This window comes from Erinaceus europaeus, chromosome 4 (assembly GCF_950295315.1).
Source record: "Erinaceus europaeus chromosome 4, mEriEur2.1, whole genome shotgun sequence".
Lineage (NCBI taxonomy): Eukaryota > Metazoa > Chordata > Mammalia > Eulipotyphla > Erinaceidae > Erinaceus > Erinaceus europaeus.
Window position 1 is genome coordinate 19866618 of NC_080165.1, and position 16063 is coordinate 19882680.

The 16063-nt window shown below is 52.7% G+C and overlaps 1 protein-coding gene across 1 annotated transcript in view; it reads right to left on the reverse strand.

The window, feature by feature from the left end:
• The window catches only part of MYH9 (myosin heavy chain 9), a 104063-nt gene that overhangs the window by 36322 nt on the left and 51678 nt on the right, over window positions 1-16063 (reverse strand). Inside the window, exons 4-12 of the mRNA XM_007519363.3 lie at window positions 11049-11076; window positions 9861-9954; window positions 5098-5190; window positions 4538-4601; window positions 3854-3952; window positions 3326-3469; window positions 2111-2206; window positions 889-1007; window positions 600-752 (exon numbers count right to left, since the gene is read on the reverse strand). Coding sequence (XP_007519425.1) covers window positions 600-752; window positions 889-1007; window positions 2111-2206; window positions 3326-3469; window positions 3854-3952; window positions 4538-4601; window positions 5098-5190; window positions 9861-9954; window positions 11049-11076 — 890 coding nt within the window. The remainder of the gene's footprint in view (window positions 1-599; window positions 753-888; window positions 1008-2110; window positions 2207-3325; window positions 3470-3853; window positions 3953-4537; window positions 4602-5097; window positions 5191-9860; window positions 9955-11048; window positions 11077-16063) is intronic.

Sequence of the window (16063 nt, forward strand, 5' to 3'; positions counted from 1 at the left end):
ATGGGCTTGATGACTCGCAAATTTTGAGGCCAAGTGAGTGTAGCAGCTCTACGGCGCCAGAGACATGCTACAGAAACGCCTGGCTCTGGTGGTAGCCAAGTTCTGCTAACGCAGCTGCGGCTTCAGCACACGGGCTCCATTCACAGATGGGGAGGAAAATGCACCAGTGCAATGAGCAGTGAAAAAAAAGATGGAGAAATTTCTCCCTGGCCCAAGTTCATGGTTCCTTAGAAATCGGCTATGAGCCCCAGGTTAAGACCCTCTGGCCTACTGTGATTATCATTTTTTCCAACCAGAGCTCAACATCTCTTGGGCAGGGACAATGTCTTATCCCAATGCTCACTTAAAAGAAAAAAAAAAAAATGCTAAAAGGCACCTTCCCATGAAACTTCCTTCATGGGATCACAATCCTAGGGGTCCCCTTCTCTTCAGGCTTTTTGGCGGGGAAAGAAAGGCCCAAAAGTGCTATCTTTCGTCTCTGAGCAAGGAAGGAGCTGGCCAGCTCTCTGTGTGGGGTCAGGAGTGAGGCTGCCTAGCCCTGTGAGGAGGCCATCGGGAGGCTCGCGAGGCACAGAGAAGGGCATGAGGGAGAAGCTCACATCGAAGATCTCGAAGCCAGCGATGTCCAAGATGCCAATGAAGGAGGCGCCCTGCCTCTTGGTCTTGTCCAGAGCCTTGTTGATACGCAGTACCAGCCAGCGGAACATGCGCTCGTAGGTGGCCTTGGCCAGGGCCTCGATGGCAAAGTCAGCCTGCGGTGGGGGACAGCCAGAGAGGGCAGAGTGTCACATACCGGAAGTCTTTAAAGCCCTCATGCTCTTTGTGACCCAGTCATTCCATCTGCAGAGCCCTCCCCAAAGAAACAGGAGCCCCCACGGGAGGCCGTACCTGCTCCTTTGTCTGTGCCTTCTGGACATAATCCCGTCCCACCTTGATGCGCGGGGTGAGGATTCCTCGCGTGAAATCTGTCACGTTGATACCCAAGAGGTGGGACACTTTTTGGGCAGCTGGTATTTTCAAAGAGTGAGAAGGGAAGGGCAAGAGGTTTTAATTAGATCCAGGAGACCGAGTCCCTCTGCTCCACCTGGGAGTGCAGGAAGACAGCTGATGGCATCTGAACAGCCACCACCAGGATGACGGGCTCAGGGACCCTCACTAGGCATACGGCACCAACTCTCCTCATGCACCCAGTAGCTGAGTGCAGGCTGGTGGGTGTGGCAACTTCCTCTGGCCCCTGGCCACAATTTCAAAGAGAAAGGTGTCCTAATGGGGACGACCTAGCATCGGTTCCACTTTCTGCTCACCCACGGCCACATGCAAGAGGCCCAACCCCAAGGCAGCACCGAGTCACACAGCACACAACACACCTCACCAGCACGGCTTCCCAAACTCATACATCCATTCTCCAGTTGTTGCTTTTTTCCCCAAAAGCCTCAGGAAGGGAATGTTAAGGTCGACTCACATAAGGGGCCACTTCCAACAAAACAAGGAAATAGCGGTGACCAAGGCAAGGGCTTTCTGGCTCTGACACATTCACAGGCAAGGTCTGCTGCACTGAGTTGGAGCAATTTCTGAACTCAGTTTTACTAACGGAAACAACTGGTTTGGTGTCTGGTATAAATGAGAGGATACCAGGGGCACAGGACCTGGGATTTTAAACTCTCTTTTCTATTAACAGAGAGGCAGGGAGTGAACTCAGGAAACTTGCACGTGCACAGCACAGCTGAACAGCCTCCCAGGCCTTTTTTTTCCTCTGAGAGAAAGAGAAAAGAAAGGGGATGGCAGGCAGAGACTGGGGAGAGACAACTCAGCACCGCTCCACCATCCACAGAGCCCCCTCAGTAGTGAACTCAAGGCCTCACACAACAGCAGCACAGGCTCTCCGCTAGCCTGGGACTTTTCTAGCGCTAGCGCATTCTGGAGATTATTCTGCAAAGTAGTAGCAACATGCATGCTGATGTGTATTTTACAAATAATACTAATAACAACAGTACCAATAATGATACAACTGGCCACTAACACACATACAACCAGACAGGGTAGAGCCTAGAATTTCTACAAGACTTTCTCCTGAGCTGACCCCCGCAGTCCAGGGGAGAGACCATAATACCTGTGTTATCAGGCATGGAGGCCTGGTCAGTGTTCCGTTCCTTTTTGAAGGCGATGTTGCCAAGCTGGAGAACCCCTGAGATGACCCGCAGCAAGCCTTTGGGGTACGAGCAAAGGCAACTCAGAACCAGGCAGGGTTAGGATAAGCCCCAAGTTGGGCGTAGTCCCCCGACTGCTGACTTCTGACCCCTGCCCCCCGATTCAGGCAAGACCAGTCAAATAGGAGCAGCCACCCAGCCTTGCGCTCACAGCAGGCACTAGACCAGACACCCCGCAGGGCTCCGTGTCCCTGGCAGTGAGGCTCTGTCTCCACAGTCTCCTGTAGACCTCAGCTCAGACAGCCCAGTGTTCATACCCCACCACTGCTGAATCCAGACCACTGATATGGCTGCCTTAAGCTTTACAAAGACTTTTTTTTTTTTTAATAAGTAAAGTTTAATAGGAACACGGCCATGCTCAGTCACTTACAGTGTCCACTTTCCCCAAAAGGTACCCCGAATCAGACACTGCCATAGAAAGGGGTACACTTGGGAGTCGGGCGGTAGCGCAGCAGGTTAAGCACACGTGGTGCGGAACGCAAAGACCAGCATAAGGATCCCGGTTTGAGCCCCTGGCTCCCCACCTGCAGGGGAGTTGCTTCACAGGAGGTGAAGCAGGTCTGCAGGTGTCTGTCTTCCCCTCCTCTCTCCATTTCTCTCTGTCCTATCCAACAATGACGACATCAATAACAACAATGAAAAATAAGGGCCACAAAAGGGAAAATAAAATATAAAAATTAAAAAAAAAAGGGGGGGGGGGCACACTCACCCCTTCCCAAGCCATCATGGTCCTCTTGGAGAAGACACAGGCACATCCCACATTGTGTGTTCTGGGCTTCACCCATGCCAAGAATGTGTGCTCAGCGCCTCCCATGCCCCGTGGAGACGAAGCCAGAGCAGTGCACTGCAGGCTGACCCTGGGCAGGTAAACACCTGCCCTTTGTCCCCTCTGTGTAAATGCCTCTGGTATCCCTGGGGCAAAAGACCCTGGACCTCCAGTCTAAAGTGCTATGCCCCACATGCTCTAGGCCTTCCTCCTGGTCTCTAGACGGCTCCTCAGAGTCAGAGCTCACAAGATGCTCTCCCCAAGCCTGATAAGTCCCCTAATGCCCCTGAGAGGTGAGACACAGTCTCTGGCCTCCCCCGAAACCCCTGTGGGTAGGTTATACTGTACCTACCTATCTGCTCATCTTCTGGGATACCCATGATCCTCATGGCCTCCATTGTCTCCTGGAACATGTCCTTGTCCTGCTGCCCGGGGATGGTGACATGCCCATTGGATAGGAAGCGGTATTTGTTGTATGGCTCCAACAGGAGATCAGCTGTGGGGGTGGAGCGGGTGCAAGGGTGGTGAGTGAGGTCCTGAAAGCACAGGTTCCAGGCAAAACCACGAACTCAAAGAAAGACCGGGAAGACAGGGCGCACCCCGTAACCCCAGACCCCTGGAAACAGGGAAGTTAATCAGGGATACTAAATTTTCTGTGAGGTGTGAGACAGACAACACAAAACCCATGATCCCTGAGGCGCTGATCGCCAGCTCCACCTGGGACCCTCCCTGGCTTTTCTCTGAGCCGGAGAGCAAAGGGCAAGTCCTTCCTTGTCCCTCCTCCCCAGAACAGGGCAGAGTTCTCACTCCCCACGGCACAGTGGGGTCAAGGGTGGCAGCTGGCAGCATCTGCATATGCGGTGGCCGGACCATGACTCACTCTTCAAGTGTTCTCCGGCCCCGGACAGGAGGTAGTAGAAGATGTGGAAGGTCCGTTCCTCCTTGGCTTGGCGGATGGCACGAGATTTCTCCAAAAGATCTTAGCAATCATTGAGGAAGTGTGGAAGGCATCTCTTCTCCCAGCCCCCATCCAAAGGAACTGAACTTCACCAAAAGAAAGAAGGGCACAAAATGGGAAGCAGCACACTATGGAGGTGACTCACTGGTAGAGCAAAGGTATGTGTGAGGCCCAGGATTCCAGCAGTCCTCGCCATACATAGTAGACTGTCATAAATGGCAGAAAGGTATCTTTGTCTCTGTCCCTCACTGGCATAAAAAGTATAATAAAGTTGTACCCTTCAACAGTATGCTCCTGCCAACGAGTAGCTCTCACACTTGGGAGTCTGGTCTATTTAACGGGGCCCTTTCTCCTGAGAAAAAGAAGATCAGGACATTCTTGCCCAGCCCCTTGGGGACCACACTGAGTGATCTCACTAGTGCCTGGCACTGGGAGAGTTTTCAATGGCCATGGACCACTGGTACCCACACTTCCAGGTGTCAAGGATGAAAGGCCCTAACAGATCCTAAGGGGGAAATGGATGGAGTCAGGAGGGTACTGCTTCTCCATTAAGCCTTGTCCCTCCCCTGCAGGCCCAGGACTCATTACATTCAGTCATAAGGATACAAGTCTCAATGTTGGCTCCCACGATGTAGCCATTGACATCGAAATTGATGCGGATGAATTTTCCCTGAGGAAAAAGAGGAGATCAGAGGCCTAGCGCCTAGCCTGGAGGGAGAAAGCCGCTGGAACTATACCCAGCCCAGTATAGGTACTCAGGACTCAGCACCACCACAGAGCTGAGTGCAGGCAGCAGAAAGCTCTAGGCGGCACAATGCCCACAGAGAAAAGGAGGGAAGCCAGTTACCTGAACAGTTCCCTACTGCCTGAGCTGGCCCTGGGCACCGACTGCCACTGCTAGTGCACAGCAAGATAACTGAGCACGAGTAGGCGACATCCCACCCTGCACCAGCTATCTGGCAGCTTTGGTGAAGGCAGGGGATCAATTAAAGCAGGCCTGCACAGACCACAGCAGAGCCCACCCCATTCCAGACAGCAGGACCAGGAGGTGCCGGATTTGAACTGTTCCCTCTTCTGAGAAGAGGAACCAGCCGAGAGGCACCAAGTGCTGACGCTCTGGATGCAAGTCTCTGCCCCACCTGCGGGGCACAGTAGCCAGTACTCACAAATCTTGAGGAGTTGTCATTCTTCACAGTCTTGGCATTCCCGAAGGCCTCCAGGATGGGGTTGGCCTGCAGCAGTTGCCGCTCCAGCTCACCCTGGAAAGGAAATGGTCAGAGGCGCAGTGAAGGTTGGGTGGCGGTCTGGGCCGCCAAACCTGCTCCTCCAGGAGGGAGCAGGGCAGCAGAGGTGAGATACCAGGCCGAGTCAGGGCCAGACGCTTTCCGGTGGGTTCCAGACATCCGCCAGGCCAATCTCAGCCCAGTCCCTGTGTCACTCGAGAACAACCTTCTTGGCAGGTACCTGGAAACTTGACTGGTGGGAACTTATCTGTCTGGACTGACTGACCTGCAGCCCTGGAAAGAGAAGGCAGGCAGTTCATCCAGCACTAGGCACCTGGACAGCAGCGCCAAGCAACCCTGGAAGGGGCGTTAGAAGGCAGCACACGCTGTGAGCTGAGACACCAAGGCCCTCCCTATCCTCAGGGCCCAGCACTGTCCACGTATGCCAGCCACCCCTGTCTTGCCTCTGATCTCCCTCAGACATGCCTTACCTGTTTTCCCTGTCACAGGACAAGGGAAGAGAAAACCAGATTCATGAAAGACATCCACTCACCTCATCTGCGTTGCAATAAACACAGCTTTCCCCAGCTGCCCTCCCAGCCCCCAAACGGTTCCCATCATGTCAAGTATTGGAGTCTGGGAACAAGGACAAGGTAGGTTCTGAATCATTTATATAGAACAATGATAAACCTGTTTAGGGTCTTGAGATGGTTTGTAGTTATAAAAACACACCTTTATATAAGCCTTTGTACTCCGGGATCCTCCTGACACACATGGGGGGTATGCAAAAGAGAGGAACTCCATTTTACAGAAGAGAAAAGTAAGGCTGAAGGCCGGGAATAATCAGCCACCCGGGCAAAGAGGGCATTCTAATAATGAAACACAAGCTTGCCACCTCCTAGCTGTGGGTCACTACTGTGTCTCCCCACTAAGGGGCTCTGCCTTGTCAGATTGGGCCGACTCTAGAAGCATAGCCAGCCAGGGAATCACTGACTCCAGCTGAGGAAAACAGGTCATGTTCACCTTACTACCTGGGTACCCTCTGGGGGAAACATCACACAAGGTCAGGCGCGGCTTTGCACTTATTTGCAAGTCTGAAGCAGAGCCAGGATTTTACGGGAAGAGTGGCTGTGGGGGCCCGATGAAAAAGAGACCTGGGAGCCACCAGAGCTCTGCACACATGGGGGGCTCTGGAGTTCAGAGAGCCAGAGGCAGAGACCCAAAGGGGCTGATGCAGCCCTGCTCAGGATGGGGAGGGGTCTTCTTTCAGTCCATACAAGTTATGTAAGTGGAGCTCCACAGAGCCCAGTCAAGGGGCAGAAGTTCAACCCACAGGCAGGCTTTCCATGTGCACTTGGCATCTGGTAACAGGACATGGGTCTGTCACCCACACACGGGCTGGGCAGGCCTAGAAGTCACCGAGGCAGCCCATAAAGTGTTTCACTCAAGTATTCCTTTCATAGAATGGGTCCGGCTGCCAGGCTGGCTGAATGCCTACAGCCATGGCTCCAACTGGAATCCGCGCTGCCCAGCATAGGGGCAAAGCAGAGGCCTCTGCCTGGGGGCAGACGCCGTAGTGGGGGAACGTGTACGAATATGCACAGCCAACCTGGGAACACCACCATCGTGAGGACTGACCCGTGACTTGTCTTTTTGTTGATGCATCACTGGGCACCAAAGAGACTTTTGTTTCTCAATGACACTTGCATAGCGTGAAATGATGAGGCGTGTGTAGGCAGTCTATGCCTAGGAGGCTGGCCATTCCCATCCTTTCTGAAGGGCTACTGCTCTGGGGTGTTTCTACCGGGGCCAACGACGAGTGCGCAAAAAAGGGAGAGGTGCAATCCAGGAGGTGGTGCAAGGCACAAAACACTGACTTCTCAAGCTTGAAGTCCCAAATATAACTCCTGATGTTCTGGTTCTCCCTCTCTCTCTCTTTTTACCATAAATTTAAAACAACAACAAAAAGGGGTTGGGGGAGAAGAGAGAAAGAATAAAAAGGAAGGGAAGAAAAAGGAGATGCTCCGGACTGAGAGCGTGAGACGAGGTCCTCAGTTTCGTCCACGGCACCACATATGACAGAGTGCGCCCCGGCCCCTTCCTCCTCTATCTCCCCATTTCTCTCTCTCTCTCTCAAAGTAAGGAATGAATTCTCTTTTATTTTTAAAAATATTTTTATTTATTTTTTTGCCAGAGCACTGTTCAGCTCTGGTTTATGGTGGTGTGGGGGATTGAACCTAGGACATTGGAGCCTCAGACCTGAGTCTCTTTGCATAACCATTATGCTCTCTACCCTTGCCCTATCTCTTGTGAAATGAAACAAGATATCTTTTAATTCAACAAGTCAATTTACCTTCTTATCTTTTATTTATTTCCTTATCCTTTTTTTGGTTACTAGACCACTGCTTTGAGCTCTGGCTTATGGTGGTGCTGGGGACTGAGCCTGGGACTTTAAAGCCTGAGGCATGAAATCATCTGCATAGCCATTATGCTGTGTCCCCAGCCCTAAGACGGGGGAGAAAAAAAAAAAAAAACAGTGGGAGGAAGTGGAGGAGGGCCCAGGATCACTGTTCAGACCGTGGAAAGTCCCTTTACCCAGACTGTTTGTCCAGCCTGCAGCCCTGGCCAAGGTTTGTTTTGTTTTTCTTCCTCAAAGAATAAGGTGAGATTTGAGATGCCCAGGGAGGGAACAGAACAAGTCTGGGGATGAGCACCTGTGTCGGGGCAAGGGGGGTATCTGCTCCCAGAGTAGGGCAAGAGAACAGACCAGAGAAGGCATTAGCTACAAGCCAAGAGCATCTCGTGTGCTCCCTGTGCATGGAAAATCATGTACAGTGATTCGAAGAATCTCAACCAAGCTGGTCAATGGTCTTTCGACTGAGTGCCTGAGTAGTAACTGGAAGCCAGGAGCAACCTAGTCAATCACCCCTGTGGGACGTGGGATCAGAGCAGTCCATCACACATGGCCTGTGGAAGACGATGTGACAAGTCTGATCCCACTGAACACAGCCCCTGCAACATGCCTTCTGGTCCGAGTTCTGCAGCCACAGCGCCTGGCAGGGGCACGTGGTCTCCATACTGTTCCAACTGTGGCCCTGCCTCCTGTGCTTTGGCCGGAGACTCCAAGGTCACCATCCCGAGAGTTAGACACATACTAGGCATTCAAGAAATAGTTGGGGAATGATTTTACAGCAAATTCAGAGATGGAAAACCACAGTTAGGGCACTCCGACCCTCATAGCTATGCTTTTTCAAAATGGGCCTCCTACAAAGAATAGAAAATGGGGAGGGGGGCCAGAGAGAGAGAAACCATTGGTTTCTAAATATAACTTCCGACGCACCATGGAAAATGATTCGAAATGTCTTGAGAAGTCTGGCACATGGGACATTACTTTTGGTTTGATTCCAGAAGGCTGTGCTCACTGGAACACTGTGTGGGTCACACCCACAGCTGCATGCAAGGGGGGGGGGGCACATGTGGCTACTTACTCAAAAACGCTGCACAAGGTCCCCCCAAACCGGGAGCCATCCAGATGGTGCATCCCCCCCCCCCCCCAGTGACTGGGAGGGACACCACGGACACTTAAGATGTCACAGGGAAGTTTAAGAGTGTGTGCTTAAGAGAGAGAGAGAAAGAGAGAAAGAGAGTGCACAACACACCGGCATGCTTAAGACTGGTCACTCCCAATTCCAAGGAACTCTAGTTTGGGGTCTTCTGACTGGTGCAGTGGTGGCAGGTGAGGGGGCTGCCGAACCCCACCTGGTTTGAGATCCTGACAGTGGATTCTCACCCTGCTGGGGCTCAGCAAAGGGCTTTACAGTGTCGTGCACAGGGGTGGGGGGTTCTGGCAATGACCAGTTTCTGAGAGTAGCCAGGTGCTGAGCTCCCCCCCCCCCCCCCGCATTCTGCAGGAGCATTTCAGAGTTCAGAGTGCATGAGAGAGGTCCGTGAGTCACACTGCCCCCCGCCCCCAACTCCCCAAGACAGTGAGCTGAGCCTAGGGAGAAGAGTTCTAGCTGCAGAAAGTGACACTGGTGTGGAGTGACAAGCTGCTCAGGGGGAAAAAAAAAAACACAAATTGAGGGCACACGATGGGCAGAACACGCATTCCCAGTGCAGAACGTGCAGTAAACGTGCAGCTCACCTAGAGAGGAGACTGCTGGGTTCATTCATAATCCACCAAGAGGGAAAGGGGGAAAAGGGAAGTGAGATCGCTTTCCAATTGCCTTTTTCTCGCTCTCCTGAGGCAGGCCGTCCACCCGGGGAGGTGGGGTGGGGGGTACTTGCACAGCACGGGAGGGATGTGGGACTGAACGCCAGCTTGCCTGAGATCCTCTGAGTCTCCAGCAATGTGAGAACCAAGCTTTGGAACCAAGACTCTTCCAACCTCAGAGGTCGAGGCCACACAGCAATTAGCTGTAAATGCTGGGAGTGCAGCTATGCAAACCCCAACTGGTCTCCCAGTTTTCCTAGTAGCAACTTTTTCCAAAAGTGAGGAGGCTGAGGGAGGGGTGGGCTGGCCCTCGGCCTCACAGACCCATTCCTAGGACAGTCAAACTGCAGCCTCCCTAGAAGGAGGCCCAGATTCTGCTTCAACACCCCCCCACACACACACACACATTTAAGCCAACTTATAAGCTCTCACTTTAAGCCAACTCATAAATCCTCAGATACAATCTCTCTAGGAGACTGGGGTGGGCGCTCACCTGGTCCTTCTTGCTCTTGTGTGAGGAGGCCACATGAGCCAGGTACTGAATGACTTTCTTGGTGTTCTCGGTCTTGCCGGCTCCAGACTCTCCCCTGCCAAGAGAACCAAGGAAGTTCTCAAGTTCAAGTCCCCCAAAGCTGGCTCCTCTCCCACTGAAGTGTGTTCCTCTGCCCGCCATTCTATTGGGTGCCAACAAGGGACCCAGCACCCAGTGGCAGAGCTGGGGACAGCCGAACCCACGCTGAGTTCTGGAATCCTCATTAGGCCATTTCCCAGGGTCCTCTAGGGGCCAGACATAAGTAAACTTCCATCCACTGCCTGCCCTGGTCACTTGGCAGCCCTTGCATCCAAATTTCTTAGGAATCAGTTGTTTTTTTTTTTTAAATTATATTTATTTATATTCCCTTTTGTTGCCCTTGTTTTTTAAAATTTTATTTTATTGTAGTTATTCTTATTGTCGTCGTTGTTGGATAGGACAGAGAGAAATGGAGAGAGGAGGGGAAGACAGAGAGAGGGAGAGAAAGGTAGACACCTGCAGACCTGCTTCACCACTTGTGAAGCGACTCCCCTGCAGGTGGGGAGCCGGGGCTCGAACCGGGATCCTTACTCTGGTCCTTGCGCTTGGCGCCACGTGCGCTTAACTGCTGCGCTACCGCCCGACTCCCTAGGAATCAGTTTTAAGCAGCTGTTGACTCAGGGGTCAAAGACACTCATACATGTTTCTTCAAAACTCTGTTTGAAGGAATGTTCTGTACCATCAACTCCCTCTGCAGCAAGGTTTATTTATCGCCTCCTTGTTAAATTCAGAGGGTGAGGGTAAGAGGCCCTAGTGTCTACTTAAATCCAGGTGAAGAAAGCCACTGTTCTAAGCCAGGAGAGACGTGCTCTGGGGGAACCAATGAGTTCCCCACTGCTCTCTCCCTTGAAAAGACTCACTTTTCCTCTGCGGATGTCAGCCCCACCCCCCAGTCACCCACTGGTTCCTTTGAGGAAGGCGATTCAATCTTTGGTCAAGCAACAAAACCCATCTATGCTGCGAGACCACTGAGGAGCCAACCTGAAGTCCTGTCCCTAAGGGAAGGGACGGGCAACTTGAACTGGGAATGGAACTTGCCACCCTGGGTTTGGGCAGGAGTCCCAAAGAATAAGAGCAGATAAGGGTGACACCACCACCCAGGACACTTACGTGCACAAAATGGACTGGTCCTCACGATCTGTAACAAAGGAGACATGAGATTAACTTCTGCCAGACAGAAAAGCCAAAACATTTTCCCCTCGGGCTTCCATGTGATGGCCCATCTTCTGACACCTGGGAACACTGCCCAGGGAAGGGTAGGGGACGCCAAGGCAGCTGGCATGTGATGAGCTCGAAGGACGACTCAGACAAGGGATGTTCTTGCACAGTGCCACTGAGCAGCTGCTCCTGCTCCGAGAACTAACTGTCCACCCTCACTGCAGACCCCACCCCTATAGCCCGGGAGCAGTCCTCTTTCCCAAGCCTGAGAATGGCATTGTAAGGGCCAGGGATCGAGTCCTGGCTGTCACAGAGTACTAACTTGCATGCCTGAGGAACCAAAGGCTACACCAGGTTCAACTCTCGGCACCACCTTAGGCCAGAGTTGAGCGCTGCTCTGGTTCCCTCTCCCCTATCTCTTAATCCATCAGTCAACCAATCTCTTTTTAATATTTTTAAAAATATTTTTTCTTAGGTGCAAGGGCCAGCGTAGGGATCCCGGTTTGAGCTCCCCACCTGCAGGAGGTCGCTTCATAAGTGGTGAAGCAGGTCTGCAGGTGTCTTTCTCTCCTCATTTCTGTCTTCCCTTCCTCTCTCCATTTCTCTGTCCTATCCAACAACAGCTATGACAACAATAACAACTACAGCAAGCCCAACAATAAGGGCAACAAAATGGGAAAAATGGCCTCCAGGAGCAGTGAGTGGATTCATAGTGCAGGCACTGAGCCCCAACGATAACCATGGAGGCAAAAATTTTTTTTCTTAGGTCAGGGAGATAGCTCAGCCTGTTAAGAGTACTAAAATTTCATGCTTAAAGCCTCCTAGGTAGGAGGTTCAATCCCTGGCACTGCCTTCAAAAAGCTAATCAATCAGTGGAAAGCTCCTCAGGAATCCAGATTACTGAACACTGAAGTGGGGCCTACCTGTGCATTTAAGAACTGGTCAAAAAAAGCCCGTGTTGAGCATTTTACAGTCTTATCCCTGTCTATGCAGGGAGTCATAGTTGAAAGGTTGAGGAAGGAGTGGGGCAGAAGACAAGGCTGGCTTTGCAATGGGATGACCCTGGGGCAAGGTGCTGTCTTGTGACAAGGTGTGTGAGACCTTGGACACATGCACAGCCTTGTAGGGCCCAGTGATGGAGGGAGACAGTGTACGTATAAACACCAGTCTGGTCTCTGGCCTTTGAAAAATGCCCAGCCAGCTCTGAAAGAATAGCAGCACATCGGGAGTTGGGCGGTAGCACAGCAGGTTAAACGCAGGTGGCGCAAAGAGCAAGGACCGGCATAAGGATCCTGGTTCGAGCCCCTGGCTCCTCACCTGCAGGGGAGTTGCTTCACAAGTGGTGAAACAGGTCTGCAGGTGTCTGTCTTTCTCTCCCCTCTGTCTTCCCCTCCTCTCTCCATTTCTCTCTGTCCTATCCAACAACAAAGACAGACAACGATAATAATTACAACAATAAAACAAGAGCAACGAAAAGGGAATAAATAATTAAAAAAAAAAAGAACAGCAGCACATCAGCGAGACAGGGTATGGGAAGAAGTGCAATATCACACTCCAAAAGCCAAGTTTGACAAAAATGCTCTAAGACCTCTGGGCTGCCACAGTTCAGTGCTAAAAACGCAAACCCACTTTCCCCTTTTCACCTCACTCCATGTAACACCCTCAGCCCCTTGAAGTTAAACTGGTCCGGATCCAGGACACCCAGGCTCTTCACATGGATTTGTCTTACACGGAGGAATTTAATTTCCAAGTTTCAACTTCCTCACCCATAAAGCAAACAGACTACTAACTCCCAGGGCAGAATTACTTTGAGAAAAAGAAATAGCACATGAGAGGGGCTTGGCATGGTATCCTGTGAACTGAGTGACCCCAACAAGTGGACCGCTGCCACCGATTCACTGCCCCTTCAGGAAGCCACTGTGACAGGGTGGTGGCCTCCCCGGGGCAGAGCGAGTACCAGCTGAGGAGTAGTACTGGCAGCTACTAGTATAGCTGGTGCTTGAACAAGAGTTTGAGCTGCACAGGTCCACTTACACACGGACTTTTCCAACTGTGGGTGCCAGCTGGGTGAGGATGTGGAAGCTGTGAGCACACCAGGCTGGCTATGAGAGATTTGAATGTCTGAAGCTCTGAGTAACTGAGCAAGGGGGTCCTGAAACCAGATCCCTAGGTCCCAAGGGCCAGCAGGTAGTTAAGACTAACAGTGAGGGTGGGGCGGTTGGTACTCCGAGCCCCAAGGCTGCTCAAGGCTAGCTGTAGTTACTAGCAGTGCTGGTACTGGACAAAGGGACAGTAGGGATCTGGAAGGACATACTCACTGGCTCCCACTGTCCAGTTGTGGGCGGCAGGGGTGAGCGCTGGGAGAACGGCTGCCGCCTCAGAAAGCAGAGCTGGTGTGATGCAGAGCAGTAGACACCAGCCACATGGCCTCGTCACAAAGGGTCTCCATGCAGCCTGGCCTCAGCAGCACACGGCTATGGCTAGAACCCGGGAACTCAGCCACTCACACCTACACCAGCACCCCATAGCCTGCTCCCTACTGTGGGGGCACTGAGAGCATGAGAGCAGCCCCCAAAGGGCAAACTTGCTCACGGGAGTCTCCACTTTCCCACACAGTAGTCCTCCAAGGCTGCATAGCAAGGGATCCAGGCAAAGCCCGACAGAGGGAGCAGAGAGAGGAAAAAGGTGATGGGGGAAGCACAGCCATGTGACTCGGAGACACTGCTGTGGTGGGGACTGGTCTCCCCGAAGGCAAGGCCCTGGCCAGCCCCAGCCTCAGGCATGTTTAGTCAGAACCCCACAAGTGGGCAAGAATGTACCTGCACGTTGCTGGCACATCGGGAGGTAACAGCAGCCCATGTTACCATAAAAGGCAACATTCCCAGCCAGCCCCCCAGAAGAAACCATTTCCCCAGGGCTGTCCAGGCCCCATCCTGGGATGGCTGGAATTCCTCTAATTGTGTGAGGAGGAGTCCGATGCTGAGCTGTGGAGCAACAGGAAGCAGAGCCCCCAAGTGCACGTGTGGGTGTGCACACAAGCCCGTGCATGCACACAGACGCACACGCTCGCCTGATGCGCTTCCAATTCCAGTCCGAGACCAAACTCTCATCCACCACGCCTTCCCCAGCTCCGCCTTCTCCTCTGACCTTCCACCTCTAACGCCTGATGCTAAGCTGCTGCTGTCAACACACACATTATTCTTTTTTTACACCTGAAAGAAACCATCACTTGTTTTGCCAGAGCATCTATTTGAGAAGGTGTTCTTGGAGAGGAAAACTGATGAGGAGCCTTCTGCACTGCCTCCCTCCCTCTGGTCCACTTGGAACCCCAACTCCACCCCTCCACCCGGTCTGCAGTGAGTGACAGGCACATCTAGAAAGGTCTTCTTGTAGAAGGTTTGAGTCTGCTGTCCTGCAGCTTCACAAAGACCTTAGATCTTAAGTAAGGCAGTACTTGCTCCTGGGCTCACGGCACAAGGGGTGGTTAGAGTTCAAAGGCCATTCTCCACTCAGCCCGACTCGGTTTACTCTGCCAGATTGTGGGTGCATTTCCAGCAGGGACTCCCTTCAACACCCCCTCCTCCATCAACCCTTCCCTACATCCATCTCACCAGGTGTACATACACCCTCTCAAGAGTCCAGCACAATCTGTTTGAGCTCACGTCCTTATTTCAGTCTGTGACAACTAAAAATTTCTATGAAAACACACTTCCTCTGCACCTCAGGACAATAGGAACCCATGCCCAGAGCCTGGGGCACACAGCCACCACCCACACCTGTTCTGGGGTGCGGGCTCCTTTCTGGGAGAAAGGTGGTTAGCAACTGGTGGAGGGAGACAGACTGACTCTCTACGGTGATTTTCAATTCTGAAATGAAGGTAAGATCTTCCTGACTGGCAGCGGGAGGAAAAGGAGTTACTGGGCGGTGTCTTAGAGAACATTCATTCTGAGAGCTTCTGTGTGGTGTCTGGAGCAAGCAGGGAGAGGACCGGACGGGACAACTGCTGGCTGCGTGCTCTTGGCCTTGAGTCTCCTCTTTCCAGGCAGTCCCCACCATGATGCCGGCCCTCAGCCTCTGAGGAAACGGAGTGCAGGGCCACCCACAGGTCAGAATGAACAGGTGGGACACCCCAGCCCTGGGCATCTTCCAAGAGCTCCCCCTGCACACTTCTCTCAGAACAAGAAAAGTTTTAAGTTACCTCCTTGGGGATGAGGCCCTGCCCTCCCCTGACTTTCTTTTATAGGCCTGATGCCCCACCCAGGCCTTCCTAAGCTGCTGTGGGCGGCCAATGAGGAGAGGTGTCTCCAGCCAGCTCAGGTGGGAGGAGGGGAAACCTGACCGCAGGTACTCAGCCCCAGGTGCCGGCTTCTGTGAGGCCTTATCGCTCACTTCCTCTATGAGAGGAGCTGCTGATTCTTGTCCATAAAAGGCCAAGGGGCTAACAGAGTGGTGACATCAGCCCCACAGGAAGTAGAGGAGGAAGAGAACGGGCCTGGATTTCACCAGCAGCCACAGCCTGGGCTTGAGTCAGGCGAGATAAAGCCTCCCTGGGGTTCCGGGGGCAGGCTTCTCTGGGGTATGTGGGAGGATCCTCCCAGGGCCCCTCTTTGGGTCAACTAGGTTTTCTGAGAACTGACTGGAAGTGACTAGGGCCTACGGGGACAAGACAGTGAAGGGCCATTTAAGCAGGCAGCACACCTGTGTGGCATGAGAGGATGACCCTTGACCAGCCAGCCTGGCAACACCACCCGCCAGCAAAGGTGGACATTTCTCATGAAAACTGGGTTCGGGCAAGCCCTGCAGCCTGGGGTGTACCCAAGACCCTTTCAGGATCTCAACAGGCCAAGCTGCAAAGCTCTCCATCACATATTACACACAGAGAGAGTCATGGGTTCAAGCTCAGAACCTAGGGCCTAGAATGGCTCAGAGAGCATCGAGGTACAGCCTTATCTGCCGAGAAGCCAGGA